This window comes from Xyrauchen texanus, chromosome 29 (genome assembly GCF_025860055.1).
Source record: "Xyrauchen texanus isolate HMW12.3.18 chromosome 29, RBS_HiC_50CHRs, whole genome shotgun sequence".
NCBI lineage: Eukaryota > Metazoa > Chordata > Actinopteri > Cypriniformes > Catostomidae > Xyrauchen > Xyrauchen texanus.
In genome coordinates, this window is record NC_068304.1 from 17,215,794 (window position 1) to 17,240,742 (window position 24,949).

Genomic DNA, 24,949 nt, shown 5'->3' on the forward strand with positions numbered 1-24,949 from the left:
AAAGTGAGACCTGAAGAATGTTCATTTTTGGTTAACTATCCCTTTAAATCCAGTCGTTTAGCTTCATTGCTATTGCATGTAAATGACATTAGTATCAGCATGCATTTCTTAAAGCATGTTGCAAAAGGCATCATCATGCCCTTTTATAAAATCATGAGCCACTGCTACAAGATGCAGTCATTAGTTATCAGACTAAACGGCCCGAAGTTCCTTTCCATTCCATACACTCCCATTTGTATGATGACCAAATTAATCATTTATGACAATTTTTCATGGAAATAACCAGGGATACTCTTTTTGATCTATCACGCTCATTTATAAAGATGAGTATCAGTTATCAGTAACAAACCGAAATAGGGTTGATGTATTTCTGTCCAAACAAGTTTGAAATTGCATGAGAGGCAAGCATGTTATTCTCATCCAGTAATAATTGTGTTTACATGAGAATGAGTGTATGTGTGTGTGTCTGTGGGGAATGCGTTGGGAAGAAGGGTGTGCAGTACTGGTTATCTCCCCCTATTAAGGAGGCAATGCTGCATTTGCAGGCCTGTCAGCCAAAGTTTGGAGCTGATGGGAGAGGGAGGGAGGAACTGCAAGTACTCATGAGGAGAAACAGATAGATAGTTTAATTAATAACCACTGTCCCTTTTCCCCATGACCCCATCCACTCAGAGAACTGTCTAGTCGCCAGACAGAAACAGCTAGATGCCTTTTTCCAAATACTGATGGTTTCAAATATTGTGACAAAGCTAGAAAGAACACAGCATCTTTAGTAAAGCCAAAGGTAAGAAAATACACTTTCTGATATTTTACTTCAAGATAAATCAACCATGATACCTTACTATTATTTGGTGGTCGGGGGTGGGTTGTGTAGGTGGCAATTTATTGACCTGAAATGACTCTTGTTTTATGAAGACTCTCCACGTGGACTAGTACGTGAACCCATGGGAAAGTCTTTTGGTTTTTTTGACAAAATATCATTCAATATCGCGTATGGTTGAGGCCTGGTGCCATAGTAGTTTGTGTCACTGTAATTCAGGTGAATGAATTTGCCTTTGCCCACATATCTTAAATCAAAGTGCTGTCACATGGCTTAAAAAGAACCAGGGTTTCCTCTTATATTATCTATAAGTAATGTGAGAACATAATAGAACAGCATGGTTGATAGAAAAGGGGCATTGTTGGCTTTTCTGATGTTTTTCCATCAGTATACTTAACAGTTTCCTAAATTGCTTCGGTTTCAAATGAATGTAAGCAGTCATGTTGGTATTAGTATTTTATTAGAAACTTTGAGTATTATCTTTCAGAAATGCTATGTATACCTATGATTAAAAATATATTTTTTTTAAATTATGATTTATTAACAATGATTTAGACACACAACATTTATTAATGTAAGTCTGTACTAAATTTAAATGATACTTGCATAAGTATTTGTAATCTGTCTGACATTACAATTCCCACTGCATGGCGAGAAGGATTGTAGCTTCAAATCTCATGTTACCAAAAATATTTCCACATGCACCATGTTTTTACATCCTGGATGAGTTTAATATGTCTATAGTTTCTGGTTTCTGAAAGTAATAGTACTGTAAAGTAAAGCAATTAAAACCTAATTTCCTTATGCTGTGAATTAAAACTATTAAAACTTAATTTCACGTCCCAGTGTGGTTAAACGTCTGAACTGTAAGCTAATATTAGATTTCCGTTTAGCCACAATTGGCACACAGGCAAACAGAAACTGATGCTGACATGCCCTCTCAACACCTCTCAGAAGACAAGCATAAGCATTAAAAGAAGTTTTGGAAACTCAAACTACAGAGTGCTGAGTGTAAATATATTGATACATTTCTCTAATCTGAGATTATTGTCACAGTTTTTACAATCCAGCAGAATAAGGTTGGCGGTTTAGTAATTAGTAATGATGAATGGAATTAAAATGAAAATGTAGTCCAATTGAAAGGCCCCATGAATTAAAATGAAAATCCAATTGAAAGGCCCCATGAAATGGCTCAATGAGTTCCTATTGAAATAGGACAGGTCTATTGCTACTCATTTCCAGGTGGCATTATGCCTCCTACACAATACACAACATTCAAAGACGTCGGATTGTGGTACCATACATATTACACAACTGTCTGTCTTGTCATTGAAGTCGTAGATTTTTCACATTACAAAACATTTCACTATTGACGAATCACAGACGACTCTGCCTGGACTCCAAATAACGTTTCACAACTGAGCACAACACGAGAAGTGATAAGAGATACGAGAACAAATGCATGTTATGTATTTCAGAATATGATGTTCATGTTTTTAATCGCCTTAAGGCATCATATATTTTATAGGTTACAATTTGAAAAAGTACATTCTATAGAAAAATCTACCTATTTGCTTACCTGACTGTCCAAGAGAATTGGCAATTTCTCTCCAACACTTCTTTTTCTCCACCTGGTTGTGGTACAGTTCAGAGGAAATATCAAATAGGCCAATGTTCCACTAATTTATATTACATTTCTTTGGTCAAATGAGACTTTCTTGATACCGCAGCCATGCTAGTTGATGTTCTATTGTAGGTACATCAGGACCCACTGAAACTTCTCATGCCCCATTTCTTGCTCTCTCATTGGCTGTAGGTCAATGCTGCAGTTGTATTCAGTCAAAACATTTCACATTGCACGATTAGGAATCGCACACAGGTCCAGATATTTAACGTGCTAGATATCTCGCTGACATCAACGACGTATCGGCGCTTCTCTCAAATCGCGTCTTTGATAATTTCTCATGGGATAATTTCTCATGGGAAATCATGCCAATGATTTCGAGCTTTTGTTGGTGATCTTCACAAAACTGTTGGCGACAAAAATCGGGCCTAAAATCTTGTAGTGTAAACTCGGCATTAGGGGGTGTGAACATTCTCATTCTAGAGAGAATTTTATTGGACAAAAATGTGTATATGCCCCTGAGTGCAGGATGAGTCATGAATATTTTGGTATATTTTCCTAAAAGAGAAAGAGTGAACATTTTGAATCCATATATCTGCTAAACGGCGTTTTAATTTTGCCAACTTTTAGGGGTACATAAGCATAAAGATGGTCTAAAGAAGCTAATAGTCATAGACTAAAAGCAACTAAACTAATTTGATATCATGGGTCCTTGAATTGGATCGGCATATAATAGCAGCTATCAAGATATTCAATGTCAGTTTCAGGTGTGGAGAACAAAATGACCAGAGCTGGAACTGGGGCAAAGGCCACTGTTGTAATTTGTTCATTATACCGGGAAACTTTCCTGTTGAGGAGAAAAATCACAATAATTTCAAAGAATATTATGTACAACACTACTCTACTGTAATTATATGAAAGACTTATTAATAATTTCACAGTGTGATTCCTTCAACATGACATTGACACAGGTTTTCCGCAAGGTCCCAAGTAATAGCAAGGACATCTCAATTCAATTTGAATGATGCCACTGTTCTATAAGGTTACAAAAGGTAACTTTTAAATTGATTCCAGACATTTATCTTGACCTAAATCAGAGGGTTACGATTGAAGTGACGTGTTTCTCTATATTGCGTCAAAAGCTCATTTAATACATTTTATTTGTCATAAAACTGCCTGCACCTGTAAGTTAAGAAATCACTGCCCCTATAATCTTTTGTTATTGTGTTGAAGATACTCCATCATTTCCATTCTGGACTGAGGGATCAAGTCATATTCGGTTCTGAGTGCCAAGATCAACACACAGGGTTCTGAATGAATGAGTGGGTCGGCCATGACGTCAATGTGGTGGGAACTTTACAGATCCCACCCAGTGATGTGTTCCCCCTATCAGAGAGCTTACACTTTTTTGGTGAGTATATGTGAAATTTAAACAAGCTTCTTTCCTGTGCTATGCTAATTATGTAAAGCCAATGTTGAAATGAAAACGGAAACAATGTGCTCTATCTATCTAATGTTACTAATTAAGAGTTCTCTTATTAGCATTTAAGGTGAGACTGTTACCCTTAAATTAACAACCACACGTCAGCATATTTTGCACTAGATTACATTTCTAAAGGTAGATCCATCATAGCTGTAATGAGACTGGAAATGTGACTGTCAGGTTAATGAACAACTATACTAACCTTTGTTCCCACTAATGCTTTTGAACCAAGAATGAAGGTGTTATAGAAGAGTAATATTTTGTGAAAATCGGTTTCGCCCACATAGACACAGGGAGTAATGTAGAGGAGTTGATGCAACACAGTCGTATGGTTAGAAATCAATACAGCTGTAGATCATCGGTTCCCTTACTGGGACACACCGACATGGCCATGGTGCAGGGGAAGGCTCCAGGTTAGTACCATTTCATAATCCTGGAACGATAGGGGAAGAATCTTAAAGAGGTTTTCTTTGACACTGTCATCTTTGAACTATTCTTTGTAAAGCTGCTTTGAAAAGGGATGTACAAATAAATTACATTTAGTAATTCATCAGAACATACGTGTTATTTAAGAATTTGTGCAGAGCAATTTAGTGGACGTGCCATTGGTGAACGGTGTGGATATAGTCCAGACTTTTAGACTTTTCTTTTTTTAAACTTTGAATGTATTTACTTGCCAATGGCATTTCAATCAGTCTTTCCCAGTTATGAAACAGTTATATCATTGGTAGCAAATTGACTTTATTTAGACTGAATTGTCTTTTTGTAATTGCTACTAACCTGTACAAAAACAAAACAAAACAACAACAGACCTGTAGCTCAACTCGTAGGGCATTGTGCTGGTCATGACAAGGTTATGGTTTCCATTACCAGGAAATGGATATTTCACAAAAAACAAAAGCTTGAATGCACATTGTTCAGTACATTTCTTTTTATTAAAGTATTTTCCAAAAGCGGAAATATAATGTACCTAAACATTGAAGTTATTGAATGATTAAAGCCAGAGTGCAGTTTCAGAGTGCAGAGATTTTCTTTTTGTATGAATGGTTTTAAGCCTACAACCCACAAACTAAACAAAGTATATTTAGCTGTCAAACTATCACAGAAATGAACAAAACCCACCTATCAAATACAAAACCAAATCATAGATAGCACTATTGTGTAATTCCCAAGAATCTATGGTTAATGATTTCTTGTTATACAGTATTTCTGGGTATGTTGGACTCCTGTATTGGGGAGGGCAGGCATATTTCTGAGATTAAAATCAGATAGAGGTCTACAGCTACTAGTTAGATGGATTATGGCCATGCTTCTAGATGCCATTTAATGATCAGGAAACAGATAAAAGTGATCACTGAAATCTTGATAACTCTATTGGCAGCTGAAAGGTAACAGTACCTCACTGTGTTGTCGTTTCACTAATTGTCGTGTTGGCATAGCTTTTAGCTATAGGTGCTCTGTGCACGGCTAAAAGAGTTAACTTCTCCATTACAGCTATAAACCAACAACCATCACTCACTCCTGCCATTTTCTCCTTAGATATTCTGGCAGAACAAAACAGTCCTTTGCTTCAGGATCAGGAGGTCCTGCCCTTCACCAGCTGTCCTAGCATGCAGTACACCTCTGTGGAGCCATCCATATCATCACCACCATACTACTCCAGTCAGCACTGCTACCCACAGTACAGTGGGGAGGAGTGGTACTCTCCATCCACAGTGTTTGAGATGAGGAAAGGACCATTGGAGGGTGGCTATGATAATGAAATGGAAGAGTCTTTCCCCATCGTCCCAACTGTGTGCAAAAGGTCCAGACATGCTGCCCACTCAGGAAGGAGCAAAGGCGAGGAACTGTGTGTGGTGTGTGGAGATAAGGCCTCAGGGTATCACTACAATGCTCTCACATGTGAGGGCTGCAAAGGTGAATCCCAAACATTACGTTTTTTGTTGCCATTAATTGAAACAAAGTAGGTATTTTTTGAATACTTACCTATATGTTATGTTTTGAGTTTGCTATAATAAGCCCAAATGTAGCTTTGTCATTTTACGATATATTTTACGCATGAATTGCATGCTGGTCCAGACTGGTTTATGCTGATTAGTAGTGCCCATCTAGTTGGTTTAGCATTGCTTTTTAAAGTGATGGTTCACCCAAAAATGAAAATTCTCCCTTCATTACATACTCAGCCTCATATTGTAACAAACCGGTGTATTTTTCTTTCTTCAAAAAATAAAGCCTCAGTCATAATTCACTTTCATTATATGGAAAAAAAGAAAGTAATATAGGGGTCAATGTTATGATGCAAATTTTTCTATTAAGCTATTTAAAAATTACATTAAAAATGCCATTCACACATATACAATATATTTTCTTCAAAACACCTCTTCTATGATGAAAAATTGTAAGTAATTTTAATATTTTGTTCTGAGGCTTAAAGTAAAAAATGTATTGTAGTGAAATTGTCTGGAGACAGTAAATAAAAGTGACAATTCTTGAAAATATTCTTTGGTATAACTAGTGCAGAATAATCTTTTAATATTATTATTATTTAAAAAAACGTCTCGGGTTACATGTGTAACCCTTGTTCCCTGAAAAAGGCGGAACGAGATGTTGCGCTGCTAAGCTGTGAGCCGAGCTGAAATATTGTGTGAAACACGTCAATGAACATTGACCGGAATTTATAGCCTCGGCTGATGTAATCATTAGATGCACCTGAGGCCGGGCTATAAATGGATACGTCACCAGGTGTCGTCAGATACTTCTTTTTGAAGAGCAGTCCTGGGACGTCCCAGTGCGGCAAAGCAGCGCAACATCTCGTTCCGCCTTTTTCAGGGAACAAGGGTTACACATGTAACCCGAGACGTTCCCTTTACAAAAGGCTTCACTACGATGTTGCGCTGCTAAGCGCTACGGGGAACGCAATACCCACGCCGCCGCACTTGGGGCTGTCCGGACCCCTACGGTTGTGCAGTGTACTCACAAAAACGCGAGAGAGTGGCAAGAACATCCAAACTATAAAAGTTTAATGAATGTGCGCGGAGAGGACCAACCTGCCGCACCACAAACTTGCTGCAGAGGGAGACCTCTAGCCAAGGCTTTAGAGGAGGAGAGCCCTCTGGAAGAGTGTGCCCTAAAACCTACTGGCGAAGCTTGAACGCGCGCCTCGTAGGCCCGGGCAGTAAGGTCCCTCACCCAAAGTGACAACCCGGTCACGGCTTCAAAGTGAAGAACTGCTGCCCTGACTTTACGCCACTAGCAAATGCGGTGGACATAATTCTGAAGGGCACAGACTGGACAAAGTCTGAGTAGTCTTTAGCTGCTCCAGCATTACAAACGGCAGGGAGCAGAAGGCTTAGAGAATGACTGGCCAAGGGTCGAGAAAGGCACCTTGGGCAGGTAGTCAGGGTGAGGGTGCAAAGAATGCTCTTGGTCCTACCTGGGGCAACTCAAAACAGGCCGGCAAAAGAGACAGAGCCTGTAGGTACCCAAGTCTCCTTAGAGACGTAATTGCCATATGAAAAACCATCTTGAGAGTCAGAAGTCTACCAAACGCTGACTCTAGAGGTTTTAAAAAGGGGGGTCTTACCCTATGAAGAGGTCCTAGCAAGGATGCCTCTTAGAGGGCACCCCGCCCACCAAGGCGTGGCAAACCGAAGTGGAAGCCACATAGAACCTGGCAGTGGCGAGGCAAGTGCCCGCTGACAGTTCTTTCCACAGAAAATCCAGAACTGAAGCAAACTGGCAGTTAGCTGGTTCTGTAATTTGAACTTATTAGAAGGAAACGCATGCAGGCGCATTTGTGCCATGTATGCTACACCACGATCAGCACCCCCGAGGGGGGGGACTGGGTGACTCGGGGAGAAGTAGAGGAGACATTGCGCTATCAACAGAGGCGAAGAGGTCCTCTTCTGCCCTGTAAAATCTACCCAGATCAGTTCCAAGGGAGGGAGCCCTAGCGCTTGCAATGGTCTCGATAACTTCAGGAGAAAGCCCTGTGAACCTCAGTTGGTACCCTACAGGGGCCAAGCATGAAAGGTTTCACAATTCGGGCCGGGATGAATATGCCCCTGAGCCTGAGAAAGAAGGTCCTACCTGTTTGGAATCGCCCAAGGCGAGCCGTCGAGGAGAGATATTAACTCCGAGAACCATATCCTGTTTAGCCAGCGCAGCGCCATTAATAGGAGGCAAGACCCTTGCTGGTGAACATTGCCAAGACTCCCGGAGCAGAGAAACCGGGAAAGAAACGCATACAGACGCATTCTGGGTCATGTATGTGTTTTAACGTCCAGACCCAAGGGGGCTGGGTGATTTCAGGGAGAAGTAGAGGAGACATTGCGCTATTCATAGAGGCTGAAGAGGTCCTCTTCTGCCCTAAGATCTCACCCAAACTTATTCCAAGTGGAAAAAGCCCGGCATTTAAAAAGGTCTCGATAACCTCAGGAGAGAGCCCTGTGTCCCTCAGTTGGTACCCTTAGGGGCCAAACATGAAAGATTCCACAATTTGGGGCAGGGATGAAATATTGCCCTGTGCCTGAGACAGAAGATCCTTCCTGTTCGGCACCACCAAATGCGAGCCGTCGAGGGAAGAGATTAGCTCCGAGAACCAAGCCCTGTTCGGCCAGCGCGGTGCTATCAGTAAGAGGCAAAAACCCTTGCTGGCGAACTCAGGGCAACTACTACCTTAGGGTGGAGTTCTTAACTCCCCCGTTGGTATTTTCTGTCTGGACCGTAAATCTGCTCCCATATACGGGCATCCAGGGATATAACTGACCTGAGTGACAGGAGCTTGCCCTGGGCCCTAAGGAGAACCCAACGTGTCAGAAATACAGCTGACAAGAACGTGGGTCTCCTTGATTATTTATGTAAGAGGCTACCGCTGCGTTGTCCACCCACACCAAGACATGGCAGCCTCAGGAGGAGGTATTTCAGGGCCAGAAATACAGCCATCAACCCGAGACAGTGACTGTGACAACCGAGCTGACGACCCTCCTATCCCCTTAAGCTGGACGACCACTTAAGGCCGCTACCCCGCCCATCAGGGAGGCGTCTGTCGTTAGCAGCCTGCGACAACAAGACGCACCTAGAGTGGGACCCAAGGCAGAGAACCGGGGTCTGAACCACACAGAAAGGGAACGAAGCCTGAGGCGCGTAACCCTATTTAGCCTAGGGGTTTTGGCCCTTGGAAGAAATCCCCTGGCTTTTGGCCACAACAAAAACGGTCTCATGAGCAGAAGGTCCAGAGGGATCACTGTGGAAGCCTTCGCCCTGAGACCTGGAAATCATTGATACTGATAACAGTGCAACCTTGACCTAGCCTGACTTTGCTCAGGGTGATCTAAATGGACTCAATACTAGCGGGAGACAGTTGTGCCCGCATTGAGATTGAACTCCATATGATGCCCCGATAGACAGTGTTCTGAGTGGGAGAGAGGACGCTTTTCTTGGCGTTGAGCCTCAACCCCAGAGAAACAGATGAGCTGAGACGATGTCCCTGTGCTGAACTGCCAGTTCCTGGAACTGCGCTAGGATCAGCCAGTCGTCTACATAATTCAGAATGCAGATGTCCCGGAGTCGCAAGGAGCCAGCGCTACATCATGCATTGTGAATGTGCGGGTAAAAAGGGCTAGGCTGAGAGAAAGAACCTGACCCTGGAAGACTTTGCCCCCGGAAGTGAACCTCAGGAACTTTCCATGTTGTGGCAGAACTTCTAAATGAAGTATAGAAGTGCGTCATAAGATCGATGGTGACCAGCCAAACGAGTTGTAGGGCTTGAGACACGACCGTCTTGACAGGCATCATCTTGGACTTGAACACCCACGGGTAGTTCAAGCTTTAAGATCTAAGCCAGACGCCACCCCTCACCCTCCATGGGAAACGGGAAGTATTTAGTGTAATAACCTAACTCTCTCTCTGGAAGGGGAACACATACCATGGCCCCTTTAACCAGGAGATTGAGTTATATATTTTTTACATAAAAAGAAATCCGGTTCACGGTAGTGAGAACATGCCGTTGAAACACGGAAAAGCGGCGAGTGAATTAAATCCTGACGCCCTTATAAGACCCACAGAAAATAATATATCCGGCAGAAGTTCCCACGCTGCCAGGATCTCTGAGATGGGTATTATATTTTAACACTTCCTGTTGAGGGGTTGTCGAGTGTTTCGAGTCCTGAATAAAATGCAGGAACAGCTGAAAACACCCAACTGGGAGGAACAGCATAGTGTGCAGAGCAGCATAGTGTGCAGAGCAGCACCAGCCTGACCTGCTGCTTGATAAGCCCTTCCCACTAAAGTGGAGGTTGTCCTACAAGGCTTTGAGGGAGAGAGGGCTTCTAAGTGAAGATGCCGAGCCCGGCGAGAGATAGCCGCAAGCGTCTCTTCGACCGGCGGCATCACTGAATACCGCCGTGCCTCAGCACCCACGACAGTCGAATATAATGACGCCGAGGGTATGTGAATACGGAAGAAAAAAAAATATATATATATATATATATATATATATATATATATATATATTTTTTTTTTTTAGGGGTTCTCCATGAGCGAAAAAGCTCTTAATGGAGGTTTATCAAAGAAGGGAAGGAACCCATGAGGTGTTCCCTTTCTTAGACTGAAAGATAAAATCTATCCCCTAATTTGGAGCGTTTGGGGGTCTCTTTTTCGCGTGGCCAGACCAATCTGGCAACCGCACGAGTAATAACATCGAGCAATTCCTCCGTAGATTTTTTATCGTGGACGGAAAGCTCAGAGGCGGGAAGAGAATAGCGATCCACCTCATGATCCGAGAAGCGTCGAGATCATGTGAAGAAACAGCTGGGTTAGGGGAGAGAGTGCGAGAAAGGGATCAACCCGTCTCTTGCTCCTCAGCCAAAACCATGCATGAGCCCCACGAACGATCTTCTTTTCGAGAGTGCTGACTCCCGGAAGCAAGCGAGGCGAGCACGACGCACTCTGCCTGTTAAAGCAAATCGCAGTGCTCGCACCCGCCCTGCTGCAACGCGAGAGCAGCGTGCTCCCAAACAAACAGCAAAAACTGATGTGTGTCCTCTTCAGCTATAGAGCGAGAAGAGGGGAACACGCACTGTTTGCTTTCAGTCATTCTCTCTTTTTTAGAAATATATATATATAATATTTTCTAAACAGAAGAGAAAAGAGAACAAAGAACAAAGTTCACTGCACACTGTCTAACTGATTCTAACTCCAAACAGAGGAAAGAAAGTTTTGACAGTGTGTGTGAAACACACAGAAACAGAATCGCTCTGAAAAAAGAGTTTCTGACGACACCTGGTGACGTATCCATTTATAGCCCGGCCTCAGGTGCATCTAATGATTACATCAGCCGAGGCTATAAATTCCGGTCAATGTTCATTGACGTGTTTCACACAATATTTCAGCTCGGCTCACAGCGAAAGCTGTTCCCCCGTAGCGCTTAGCAGCGCAACATCGTAGTGAAGCCTTTTGTAAAGGGAACAGTGAAAATAAACAGTGTAATAAGCTGAAAATAAGCAATGTTATATGTGAAAAACAAAACAAAACAATGAAAAATCCCAGAGAGACTCTTTCAGATCCTCAAGTGTGTGAGTAAAATACAAAACCAAAAAAAATAAAAATTGGTATTTTTAATATTTTCAAATATTTATGAAATGTCACATTTTGTTCTGATCATGGAATAACACTGAGAAAACTTGATTGACTTGAAATTTAAATTTATGATATTTGTAACATTGAATTTTTTTTTTAAACTATTTTAAACTTAATGATTAAGTTGTGTACTCATGTAAGTGCAAGGAAAGTATTTATATTTTACTTAATGGTAACACCACATGACATTTTAAAATAATTAAATATATTTTTGTTGTTGTTGTTAAAAATGCTATAAAAAAAAATCAGAAATGTATGAAACCAACATAAACAGTTTACATTTCTAAGAATATGAAACATGACTTTACATTTTTTTTAATAATTCATGATTTCTGGTCACCTCTGACAACATTTTCCCACAGATAATGTTTTTGGGTGAACTATCCCTAGTACAAAAGTACAGTAGGACCACAGTCCCAAACATACTGTAAACAAATATGACTTAACTGAAACAGAATTTCTGTTGCACAGTGACCTCTTTGAGAACACTTGAACTTTCTATAATTTCACAGTGGGCCTGGTCTCACAGCGTAACTATGGCTACAGTTTATGAAAGACGTAATAAATGTCACAGAACCCCATGCACCAATTTTAGCTCTTTGGAAAATCATTGGGTGAATGACTACAAGTGTAATTCCACCTGTGCATGGACAATGCCCAAAGGACAGATGCTGGACTATGTGTCCCCAGTCCCACAGGCTTGGCTGGGTTTGGTGCTCCTTCATGCTCAGTCTGGATTGGGTTCCCTCTCGGCTTTCTGCTGAATAATGATGCAGGCAACCAGACCCACACGGCACCATGCAAAGTTAATGTGTGTCATTGTGCTCATCGGTTCATGCTAGAATAATTACCTGTTCCAAAAACAACTGCACATGTTTGTCTGCTGCTTAGAACGGAAAATCGAGTATCCAAGAATATCTGTATTACAGTACAGACCGTAATGTCTTAAACATTACACAATACGTTACATACTATTGGCTGCAATGAACCTATTCTTAGGACTTTGTTTACAAAGCAGCCTTATTTTTTCTCCAAATAGTTTTACACCAAGATTTGCAGTGCCGCTGACTGATGCACTACGATATTTACACAAATATTCTTAATCTTTTTTTTTTTTTTAGGTCTTGTTTTTCAATTGTTTAGTTTTTTAAGCATAATCTTATAAAATTTTGATACCAGTGTGAGTTTTGGTCAAAAACAAGACGTAATGTTTCTTCTCAAGTCAGTGTATCTTGTTTTAAGGATGTTTGTATATTTTTACTGCGGAAACAAGACAGAATTCTGATTAAGAAAATAGTTTTCTCATGAAAAAAGAAGCAAGAGGTAATAGAGAAAATTATTCAAAATATGAATTTAGGTCACATTCCTGCTCAGGTTACCCTCCTAAGCCACTGCTGTTCTGCTTTTAGGAGAATAAGACACTTCTTCAATTTGCACTTGAAGGGCCTTCTTGTATGGCAATTCTTGCCCTCTGATACACATTCCATTTGTAAATGTCATATAAATGTTTGAGGGAGGAGGGTTGTGGGGGGGTGGGGGGACTTGTAAAATATACTCATAAAAATAAATTGTAGTAGTATATATGAGTTGGCATATAGAATTTTTTAGTTGCTCATTTCTTTATACTATGTCTTGCAGGTTTCTTCAGAAGAAGTATCACAAAGAATGCTGTATATAAGTGTAAGAGCGGAGGAAACTGTGAGATGGACATGTACATGCGCAGGAAATGCCAAGAGTGTCGACTCAGGAAGTGCAAAGAAATGGGCATGCTTGCGGAATGTAAGTGCACTGTCAACATTGTAAAACTTGCTGTTCAATCCCTGCATCAAGTACAAAGTCAAGCAAATGAATTCAGTTGCTAACGTTTAGCATTCAGCTTTCAGACAGCATGTCAAGCAGTTTTCAGTTAAAAGCTTCTAACTTTTCTGCAGAGTGTAACATGGTCAAAAGCAACATTTTTAAAAGAGAGAGCATCAATAATGGTAATTTTTTTCCATTTGGGAAACAATTAAATAAGGTTTGATAAGCTCTTGGCACTTATTAAATGGATGGTTCACCAAAACATTTAAATTCTCTCATCATTTACTCACTCTCATGCCATCCCAGATGTGGATTACTTTCTTTCTTCTGATGAACAGGAACAGAGTTTTTTAGAAGAATATCTCAGATCTGTAGATCCATAAAATGCAGGTGAATTGTGACCAGGACCTTTGAAACTCCAAAAAAGGAGATAAAGGCAGCATTAAAAATCCATATGACTCCATTGGTTTAATCAATGTATTCTGAAGTTATCCAGTTGATTTTAGATGAGAACAGACCAAAACGTAACTCATTTTTCACTGTACATCTTGTCACTGCAGTCTCTTGGCATGATCATGATTTCATGCTCAATTACACTTCCTAGTGCTCGAAGTATGTGCAGAGCACTAGATGGCGCAATAGGAAGTGTAATCAAGCTTGAAATCACAATCTCCAAGGAGACTGCTGTGAAGGTGTACAGTGAAAAATGTTTTGGTTTCACATCAGAAACCACTGGAGTCATATAGATTGTGTCTGTGCTGCCTTTATGTGCTTTTTGGAGCTTCAAAGTTTGGGCCTCCACTCACTTGCATTGTTTGGACCAACAGAGCTGAGATATTCTTCTAAAAATCTTAATTTTTGTTCTACAGAAGAAAGAAAGTCATACATATCTGTATGAGGGTGAGTAAACAATGACAGAATTTACATTTTGGGGTGAACTATTCCTTTAATAGTATATTGTTTTGTTTTGTTTTTTCATAAATATTTCAGATTATTTTCCACAACCGATGACAGTTGCATTTTTTTAATTCTTTTGGACTATTTCCAAGGTTTATGCTTTTTTCTTTCCTGATATTGTGCACTAAATATGGAAGAAAAAAAAACAACTCATTGCATCTCAACTAAAATAGAAGTATTTTCTTATAACAAAAAATAAAGTAAACTAATCTGACCTGGGACTGCTTACATTGGACATACAGTACACTGTGGAATTTGAGAAAATAGGCAAATACACTGTTTGTGTAATCAACTTTCATTTAAGTTGTACCTATATTGTATTTGTACTGCCAGGCTTGTTAACCGAAATCCAGTGCAAATCCAAACGGCTGAGGAAAAATACAAAGGCCTCATCTGACGAAAGCATAGGAGATGATGTTAGTGATAGCAGAGATGTGAAACAGGTTGTATCTACCACAAGACCATCCAAGGTAAGACCACTGGAGCTGTCTGATTGGGTTATTATATTATAGTGAAATCAGTGAACAACAGTTCGCATAATTAGCTGAGGTAATTGTTTTAGAAAAACCCACAGTTTTATTTCCCTCTATCCTATATATTTTTAGGGCATAAATGACCTAGGATATTCACCTTGTGTCTTTTAAACTGTACATGTGACTAGGCTTTTATTACAATATATATTTGAAAATAATAATAATAATAATAATATATACAGTATACTGTATATACTCCTTGAAAAATGGTTTACTGTAACAAACACTGGCAAAAAAAGCTAATTTATTTAAATTGAAATTAGTACAAATTTGTGTTTGTGTTGTGACCAGCTTCCAGCATATTGCACCTTTTTTTGCCAGCATTTTATGGCATCTTTTTTGTGCCACCATAGTTGTTACAGTATAACTATTCAGGTATAATTTCAAACTATAGTTAAGGATGTTCTTTGACAACTTATATTGAAGTACTATCAAAAGGTTCAAGGGCAACCACAATGGTTCTCTTTGGCAAGACAATAAGGTCTTATTCTCACTTTTGCTCACATATACTATTGCTTCTTAAGGATCATATTATGCTGAAGGGTTGTAAAATTGATATGTAAGATCTTTATGGGGTCAAAAGATTGCTTGTAATCAAAAAATGGCACCAATCTTTCTTCCAGTATGCATAGCTGGATTACTGTGTTCCCCATGATCCACGTGACAAACAGAAAAGGAATTCTCATTTTCTCATTATAGGAAAACATAGAACTGAGTCGAGACCAGCAGGCTTTAATAAGTTACATTGTTGATGCTTACAATAAACATCGCATCCCTCAGGATATGGCTAAAAAACTGGTATGTCTTCCGATGTTCTTTAGAATGATCAAATGTCTATATATATATATATATATATATATATATATATATATATATATATATATATATATATATATATATATGTTTTGCTTTGTATTTCATTTTAGACACAAAACAAATATCACCTTTATCTGTGGATTATTTAATGCACGATTTTAACAGTGCTACTGTTAAAATCAAAAAACAGTTCTGCTTGTTCTTATCACTGTTAAATTACTGTTATGTAACCTCAGTTATCTCCACCCCTATGTTATAAAACAGTGCCTTATTTGCATGCTGAAACAGTATTTTTCCTTTTACTTCTTTGTTTACAGCTACAAGAGCATTTCAATGAAGAGGAAAACTTCCTTCTGCTAACAGAAATGGCAACTAGTCACGTCCAGGTGCTGGTTGAGTTCACAAAAACGATACCAGGTCAGAATATTGTTCCAATACTGCTACATTAAAGAGCAGCTATTTCTATAAAATGTAAGATATCATAATTCAAGAAAGGTCATATCACACTCTTTGTGTAACAATATATTCTATGTAATACAATATATATAATGTAAAACATTTCCAACAGTTCCAAGCAAATGGATTTGTCGTCTTTTTGTTCTCTGAGCAGGTTTTCAATCTCTGGATCATGAAGATCAGATCGCTTTATTGAAAGGTTCTGCTGTTGAGGCAATGTTCCTCCGCTCAGCTCAGGTCTTTACCAAGAAACTGCCTTACGGACGCACAGAGGTGCTAGAGGACAGGATTAGAAAGAGTGGTGAGTTCATTCATTTGTCCAGAGGAATACAGAATGATTCTAAAGCTGATTCATGACCTTTAGCTGACTTCTGGTTTTGTAATCTTTGGAGTGTTCAGAGGAAATATGACACAGGCTTTGAAACCTTTGTGGAGAATTTTATTTGGTTTCTCCTTTGTTTGGGTTTCAAACTATTCCACACACACTACATGGCCAAATATGTGGACACTCCCTTCTAATTAACGAGTTTGCCGATTTCAGATACACCCATTACAAACATAAAACCAAGCATGTAATCATGCAAATCCTACCGCTATGGCATATAATGTCATTCTAGAGAACTGTTTGATTTCAACTTTGTGGCAACAGTTTGTGGAGGATATTTTTGGTTTATTTGGCTTATAAAGTGTACCTGTTGAGCGCCTCTGAGCACACATAGCTTAAAGGCCAGGACAAAGTTCATAGAGCTCATCAGCCATTGTTCTACTGGAAGGCCTAACTAACATAAATAATGCATCTGTCTGCCCTAAATAACAACAGGAAATTTGCCATCTTGATAATCCAGCAGTGTACATTACACCAACTGGTTTCAGTTTCACAGAAGTCTAAGCACTAGCTGATTGCCAGGAACTGTACAAAGAGGAAAGCGCTGATATAGCATGCGCTCTACATGAATATAATCCGTAACATATATTTTACTGGTGCAAAAATAATAAAAATAAATAAAAAAGCTTTGGTTGGTTCATGCTAATTAGTACTGGTCTGGTGCTGGTCTAACTGGCAGACCAGCTCAGCCATGGTGTTCATTAGCAAATGCTGTTTTGCTGTTTAGCATCCTCTTTCTGATGAAGCTGTTTGACCAAGGGAGGCTTTCAGGAAAAGCTACACTGCTAAATCTATGGTCTAAACACTCAATTATTGGTTTTCACCGTAATTCGAACAGTAGTTTACCATAGAACATATATTGTCTTGTTACCCATAACATACATTTTTACCACTAACTATAAGGTAAATAATACGGTTAACCTCTAAAACCAGACCATACATGGTAAGGTACCAATAAACCTTCTAGATCTGCAAAGTCTATCAAGTCAAGCTTTGATGTTGGCTTGACAAAACCTTGTCTGATTTTTTAAACTAGTTTTAAAAGTTTGAAGTTTGATTGATAAACAGGCATTACAGTAAGACAAACAGCCAACTAGCTGGAAATAGTCAGACAGACTGTCACATAGATATTCAGTTAAAATGTCAGATAGACAGATAGCTAGATAGAGAGAAAAAGAGAGAGCAGGAGAGAGTAACTTAAACGTGCTGTAAGTGATTTCTTTCATGGAAAGTATGCAAAAAATGTTCCTATTCCCTTAAAGATATTAATGAATTAAGATTCATGAGATATCTCACTGGACTCTGTGACAGCTGTTGACTTTGTAAACAACAAACAAAAATGTGTCCGCAGACCACGGGTATTGACGTTTTTCACCTGCTCTTTCTCATAGTGTTGTATTTGAAGTGGATGATTGAGGTCATGATTCATAATGTTTGTCAGTTGAGGGTGCTATTTTGTCACTGTTGAATTTGACAGCCACAGGAACCAACAATGCTGCTTTTTTGCTTGTTTTTGTCTCAAAATGATCTTTGGGGGGCAGGGTTTTGGAATGAGGGGGTGTGGCTAATTTAACAGCTCAGTCACAGCTTTATAGAACGATAGCTTTAGAACGCTAAAGTAGCTTACAGCACATTTGAAGCAGATTAAAGGCCTTTCCCCGTCTGTCGCTCACTTCGACGTTGTGTTGAAGAAGCGACACTATGGTAATCTTGAGAGCCTTTCGCATCTCTGATCTATGAGAAAAGGCCAATGAGATATTGGCAGACAGAATTTGCATGTCCCGGGCATACTAGTACATTTACATTTACATTTACATTTATGCATTTGGCAGACGCTTTTATCCAAAGCGACTTACAGTGCAATTATTACAGGGACAATCCCCCTGGAGCAACCTGGAGTTAAGTGCCTTGCTCAAGGACACAATGGTGGTGGCAGTGGGGCTCGAACTAGCATCCTTCTGATTACCAGATTACCAGTTATGTGCTTAGACCACTACACCACCACTCCACCACTCCATAAAGGTATACATTTCTGAAATGCATCTGTTTAATTCCGAATTTTCTTCGGAGCCGACTGGTTGTGTATGCAGCGAGCTGCGAGTCACACCCTGTTCCTGCCATCTCTGAATAGCGATTGCTGCTGGATCTACGGCACATATCAGCGGCTTTCTCCCTTCTCTGCACAGCAGTGCAGCTTTGCCCCTGGCCGCTTCAACAGCGCAGTAAAAGAGTTTATTTCTATAAAAGAGTTATTTTCTCTAAAAGAGTATAGACACAGCCTTCGTTGAACGTCCTTTTCAGGACGCGTCTTTATAAAGATGCCCTTCCGCCCCTGTGTAGTTCCTGGATGCGGTAGAGTGCGCTCCGTTCCTGACGGCCACAGGCGCTGTCTTGTGTGTTTGGGCAGCGATCACACCGAGGCAGCATTTGTGGATGCTCTTGTTCTCACTGCGAGATGGCAACGTTGCAGTCGCGGCTGTCCTTCTTCAGAAGGAACGCCACTCCAACCGCCCCCCGACTCTCGTGGTTCAGGAACACCATCTATGGCTGAACCTGGTCGAGATGCTTCCTTGACGCACCTGTCTCCCAGTTCGCTCAGCAGTTCTCAGTGGTGAAGAAGCAGACGGTGGCCATATCTTACATCCTGCCCCGCCGCAAACCTGCCACCACGGGCCACGCTCCGTCTGCTCGCCGAGGGCGTCCTCCTGTGGCTTCCAAAAAACGCGCAGCTCAGCCTCAACCCGGGCCCAGCTCTCAGCCCCTGCGTCGAGCACCCCGCAGGAAGTGCACGCCCCCCGTCTCGCGGACCCCATCGAGAACCTGGAAGGCTCCCAAGCGGTCCTGAGACGGACGACCCAGAGACAAAGACATTCGCTTCGGAGCTGGTAAGAAGACCACTCCGTCCCCCGCCAGGTACGTCAAGAATAATCGCCCCTTAGTGCCCCTAGCTCAGAGTTTGGACGCGTGGCTCTCACTTCCCAATCCATCACGCTGGCTGGCCAGGACCATTTGACTCAGTTATGCAATTTTAAGTATATGGTGAAGATGCCAAATCCCTACCCGCGGAAATCGTGACCCTCTTACTCACTCCAGAGAGTTACTATGCGCCCACAGGGACCAGGTGCTCAGGCACCTCAGCCATTTAGGGCTTCAGGTCAACTGTGAAAAGAGCAAGCTCACCCCGGTTCAGAGCATCTCTTTTCTCGGCATGGAGTTAGACTCAGTCTCAATGTCAGCGCACCTCACCAATGACCACGTGCAGTCAGTTCTGAAATACCTCGCCACGTTCAGGCCGGGCACAGCAGTCCCTTTAAAACTTTTCCAGAGGCTCATGGGCATACGCACCGTGTGGTTATCACCCCCGAAAAGCAGAGATGGACCGCTGTCATCTTTGTCCAGTTAGTTTGTAATATTTTTAAACAGAGAGATTGTTTGAGTCCGTCAGTCTTTTTCCCCACAGTGAGGGCTCAGGAAAATTCACGCAAAAGGCCAGCTGGGGTAGAGAGAGAGACATTGTCTAAAGAGACTATTGTTCTCTATCTAAACATCGAGAGGTCTATTGTCCCACTCCCTGCCTCTCAGCGCCTGTGACATTTTTCTGGTGTGAAGCCTTTGTGATGCTTGATATGCGTTTTTTTGTTTAGTTTTTTTGCTTCCTCCTTTTTTTTTGGAAAGTTATGACAAAGGTTATCCTTTCATCTGAAGGGAAATGAATGAAACTGTGAAGGGAGTCTACATGTTGTGATCATTTCATCTCTCAGGGTTAATGACTGTTTTCTCTAATGTATGCAGAATTCAGGCATTTTTGTGCTTGCGCTTCAATCTGTTTTTAACATTTCCTGGCTAGCACAAAGCTGTTTTTCTTTCAGTGCAAGAAATAATTCTCTTAATCAGTATTTTGGTCTTGTTTTCTAGTCAAATCAAGATACATTTTCTTGAGAAGTAAAATTGCATAAGATTAAAGGAGAATCATGTAATATGTTCAATGTTAAAATACTTTTTATCCCAGCTTACTGTAATATGCAGAGATAGCCATAAATAAGCCAATTGTAGATTGATTTGTAGGTTGGTAAACTGAGGCTTTGGGGTGCTATCAAAACACTGCTTTTTGTTTGAGCATCCCAACGATCCAGACACATTGGCTCAGCCAATGGCGTGAGATTGGGGCGGGACTATCTGTTTGGCCAACCAAGATGGGGGAGTGTTTGTGAAACCATTGGGAATCATTATATTTGCAGTTCCATGTCCATGCTCAGACAGGCAGCAAACTAATATTTTTATATATTTATATTTTTTTTAAATCTGTTCAGTTTTTTATAATCTGAACAGGAAAAAAAAACACAAGAAATCCAATATTTGAAATATGATTAGAATCATATTTTTGTTACGTCAAGTTTTAAGACAATGAAACATAATTCATAAGTCATTATGCCACCCTTTCCTGTTTTTTACGCTGTCGTCTGCAACAAATGTGATTTGATTTTGATTTTTCTTATGTCATTGGCAAATCATTTTCTTGTTTTAAGCATAAATCTATCTAAATAATGAGGGCTAAATTCAAGATGGACTCTCTGAAGAAAACAAAGTCACAATAACTTTTGCAATTTAGCTTTTCAAGAAAATGTATTAAGTTTTGACAATGTTTGGACACTTTTACTGGAAAAATGAAAAACTACTGAATATTATCTTTGCAGTCTTTATATTAGAATCTTGGTAAGCTGCATTTTTAAGTCATGGTTTTTATGCCCCAGCAGCATCAATTTGTCAATTACAATGTGTTAGCTCCCACTGAGGTCTGCCCTGATTGGCTGGTCTGTAAACCAAACCCTCATGGCTCTTCAAACTGAATGCTTTACATCAGAAAAGAGCTCTCATAGCCAACAAAGTATGATAATTATTTCAATGATAATGATAAAGACAAAGACCTCATTCAAAACAGGGAAGCTCTTCAAAGACAGACCTCAAATGAACTGCTGTTACCTAGAATCCCACTGAATGTGGAAAAACAGAGCTGTACATAAGGTTTGGAGGCCACATTCAAATCAGCACTAACCTCAATGCCATTGAAAAGCAATAAGTTCCTGGCCCCCATTGATCTGCCATTGCATGCTGAGGAAGATTTAGAAAGTGCTCTTGAAAGCAGAATTTATAAGTTCCGACTCTAAACTCAGGCAGATGTTAAATTGAAATGTAACTAAATGTAATTATACTACATGTCTTACATTAGGACCCTCCATCAACATGTGTCTATAGGATTTTTTAATTTATTTTATGGTACACCAGGCAAAAATTGTGATAGCACACATTTTTCCAACAAATGTTACAGTTTGTGCTCTAATTGTGCAGGACTAATACTAGTGATGTTGCCTTAACTAGCACAACATAGACAGACAGACAGACAGACAGACAGACAGACAGATAGATCAACACTAACTGTTAGTTGTCAGGCTATTTTTGTACAGAAAGGCAATACTGCCTCCCTAAGGCCACAGAATGAAGCTATATGTTTTCAGGCCTATTACTGAAAGTGAAGACAATATTTATTTACTGAAGATCTGAGCTACAGACATATTTGAGAAAGTTTACAGTGCCATGGCTCAGCATAGGATGTACCTCGTGCAATCTTTATTCCAGTAAAGAAGGAAGGACCTTCATTTAACTTTCGATGTCAGCCATAATGTAAATTTGGTAAAAACTTTGGTTTTCCTTGGCAAGGTTCCAAGTTGTTGAGGTAATTACTGAGGTAATTACATCCATTGTTTTATTTCCTCCACAGGGATATCTGAGGAGTTTATCACCCCCATGTTTAACTTCTATAAAAGCATTGGAGAGCTGCAAATGATGCAAGAGGAACATGCATTGCTCACTGCCATCACAATCCTTTCACCAGGTGAGCTGACAGCTGTCTCTCACACGTTTTAAATGTAAAAATTTGCAGATGGCAGATTGATGTCAGTTTATACATACTGTAAACAATAAATAAATACAAATCAATAGATTTGATTTTCATAATTTTAGGCAAAATATATAAATATGATAAATATATTATAATACACACACACATACACACACACATACATATATATATATATATATATATATATATATATATATATATATATATATATATATATATATATATACATGCAGCTTTGGGAGGGTTACTTTTTAAATGTATTCCACTACAGATTACAGAATACATGCTGTTAATGTCATTTGTAACATATTCCGTTAGATTACTCAAGGTCAGTAATGTATTCTAAATATTTTGGATTACTTCTTCAGCACTGGTAGGTTTTGTTTCACTTGTTTTGACTATAAAATTCTGCAAGTAGGCTACAGTAAGACAAAATACACATGTTAAAAATACATTCTCTGAAAAACCAAATATCTTATGCAGTGTTGTTTCTTGATCTTGTTTAAGGATTTTTAGATATTTTTACAGGAAAACAATAAAAAAATTATTACCAAGAACATGATTTTGCCCTAATATCAAAGGTCTTAGAAAAAAAAAATATGATTTAACATGAATTTTCTTGATAAAATAAATATGATCGTGTCTGGTAACAGGTGCATGTAAAATGGCTAGAAATAGAATTTTACCTTAGCGTAAAGCTAACAATTTTCACAAGGTTTATTTCTATTTCTTCTGCTCCATACTCACTTCAAACTACTCTGTCTGCTCGTATGAATGTAACACATCATAAGAAAGTGTTTCACCGCTGTTCAAATGCACTTCATGGATCAGATCATTTATATGTATAAATGTTTTCCATCTGAAACGACTAAATATTAAATGAAACAAATGACAATAAAATGCAAAGTAATCTCTTCAGTTATCAAAATACTTTTTGAATGTAACTGTATTCTAAATACCAATTATTTAAATTGTAACTGTAATGGAATACTGTTACTTATATTTTGTATTTTAAATATGTAATTCCGTTACATGTATTCTGTTACTCCTTAACCCTGTATGTATATATATATATATAATTCACAGCTAATTAAGTAGTACACATCAAAGGATTCATATACTGTATGATAATAGACTTGTCCTAATGCATATGGTGACTTGAATATTATGCTTTAAAAGGAATTGTTCACCCCTCTCATTTCTTTTTTCTGTGGATCACAAATGGTGAATTTTTAAAAAGGCTTCACAGGGTTTCTTTGCCATCTAATGAAAGTGAATATTGATTGACTGTCAAGTGTCTGTCAAACCCTATGTCAAAAGGGAAAAAAACCACCATAAAACCACACTAAAAGTGATACGACTCATGCACTATATCTATAGAGATCCAAATCTATTTGATACATCTGTATATAGTATATAGAGTCACATTTTCACTATGAGACCAGTATTTATACTTCAGGAGGCCATTGGCATACATTTTTACTACAGTATATTGGGATAGATAAGGCTGTTTGTTTCAGATAACTGAGGCAGTGTTGTATCCCACTGCAGACAGGCCATATGTAAAGGACCAGCCAGCAGTGGAAAGTCTACAGGAGCCCATGTTGGAGGTGCTGAGGAAGTTCTGTAAGCTACAGCACCCTCAGGAGCCCCAGCATTTTGCACGGCTACTGGGACGTCTGACTGAACTACGCACTCTCAACCATCACCATGCTGAGATGCTGGAGTCATGGCGCATGAGTGACCACAAGTTCACCCCCCTTCTTTGTGAGATCTGGGATGTTCAGTGACTCTGAGGGAGGAACAAATAACGGGTTAATGGGTGGGCCAAAAACGTTTATTGACTTTTAATGCCAAAGCTGCCAAAGAGAGGAGTTTACACTTTTGAAAGGACTTAAACTTAACATGCTGTCTTGTCAAGCTTCAAGTAGAACATTGTTCATCTTTGTTCATCAATTCTCGAAGACACTGCCAGCTTTTCATGGGGAGACATTTGATGGACACATGAATATTGATATTTTAATGCCTTTGTTAATGTTTTCCTGGACTTTGCAACTTGGCACCTTGGTTTGTCTAAAAATCTACTGTTCATCTTAAAATTGCATGGCTTTTTACACTTGTCTATTTGTGCATTGCATAATTAATCTAAATATTTTAAGGTACTTAAAAGTATGTATTGCCTGACCTGTGGTTCTTCTCATTCTTCTCACTTTTTGAGAATCAAAAGATCACAGACAGTATATGTTTATGTGAATGCCGGAGTTAATAAGAAATTCTGTAAAAACAGTATATAAATAAATGTACATAGTACATTCATGTGCAAAAAATGTTTGAGACACAGGTACACTTTCAGACATTAAAGAACTGCTGTTTATAAATACTGGATCCAGAAAGATTTTTGTAATTAATGCAAGTAATATAATACAAAGTATAACATTATACATTTACACACACACACACACAGATACAAAAATAGAAAATAGAAAAAATGTGTGTGAGCGCACATTGTGCACATAGGGG

At 39.5% G+C, this 24,949-nt stretch overlaps 1 protein-coding gene across 2 annotated transcripts; it reads left to right on the forward strand.

The window, feature by feature from the left end:
• Nucleotides 1–639: 639 nt before the first annotated feature.
• nr1h4 (nuclear receptor subfamily 1, group H, member 4) lies at nucleotides 640–24,949 on the forward strand. 2 transcript variants are annotated; one of them, XM_052096771.1, is made up of 10 exons: nucleotides 640–784; nucleotides 3,678–3,855; nucleotides 5,467–5,844; nucleotides 13,204–13,344; nucleotides 14,656–14,792; nucleotides 15,555–15,653; nucleotides 15,989–16,088; nucleotides 16,282–16,428; nucleotides 22,289–22,402; nucleotides 23,981–24,949. In XM_052096771.1, exons 2-10 carry the CDS (start codon nucleotides 3,759–3,761, stop codon nucleotides 24,217–24,219), a joined length of 1,452 nt encoding a protein of 483 aa, XP_051952731.1. In that variant the 5' UTR covers nucleotides 640–784; nucleotides 3,678–3,758; the 3' UTR covers nucleotides 24,220–24,949. The 2 variants fall into 2 exon arrangements, with proteins under 2 accessions (XP_051952731.1, XP_051952730.1); XM_052096770.1 differs by lacking the exons at nucleotides 640–784; nucleotides 3,678–3,855 and adding an exon at nucleotides 4,185–4,340 and having other exon boundaries at nucleotides 23,981–24,948.

What these genes read in the sequence shown, in the direction of transcription:
- nr1h4 (XM_052096770.1), top strand. Translation starts at nt 4,241, where the DNA reads ATGCAACACAGTCGTATGGTTAGAAATCAATACAGCTGTAGATCATCG. An exon ending in CACATGTGAGGGCTGCAAAG is followed by an intron (nt 5,845 to 13,203) that starts GTGAATCCCAAA and finishes TATGTCTTGCAG; the next exon opens with GTTTCTTCAGAAGAAGTATC. An exon ending in AGGATATGGCTAAAAAACTG is followed by an intron (nt 15,654 to 15,988) that starts GTATGTCTTCCG and finishes CTTTGTTTACAG; the next exon opens with CTACAAGAGCATTTCAATGA.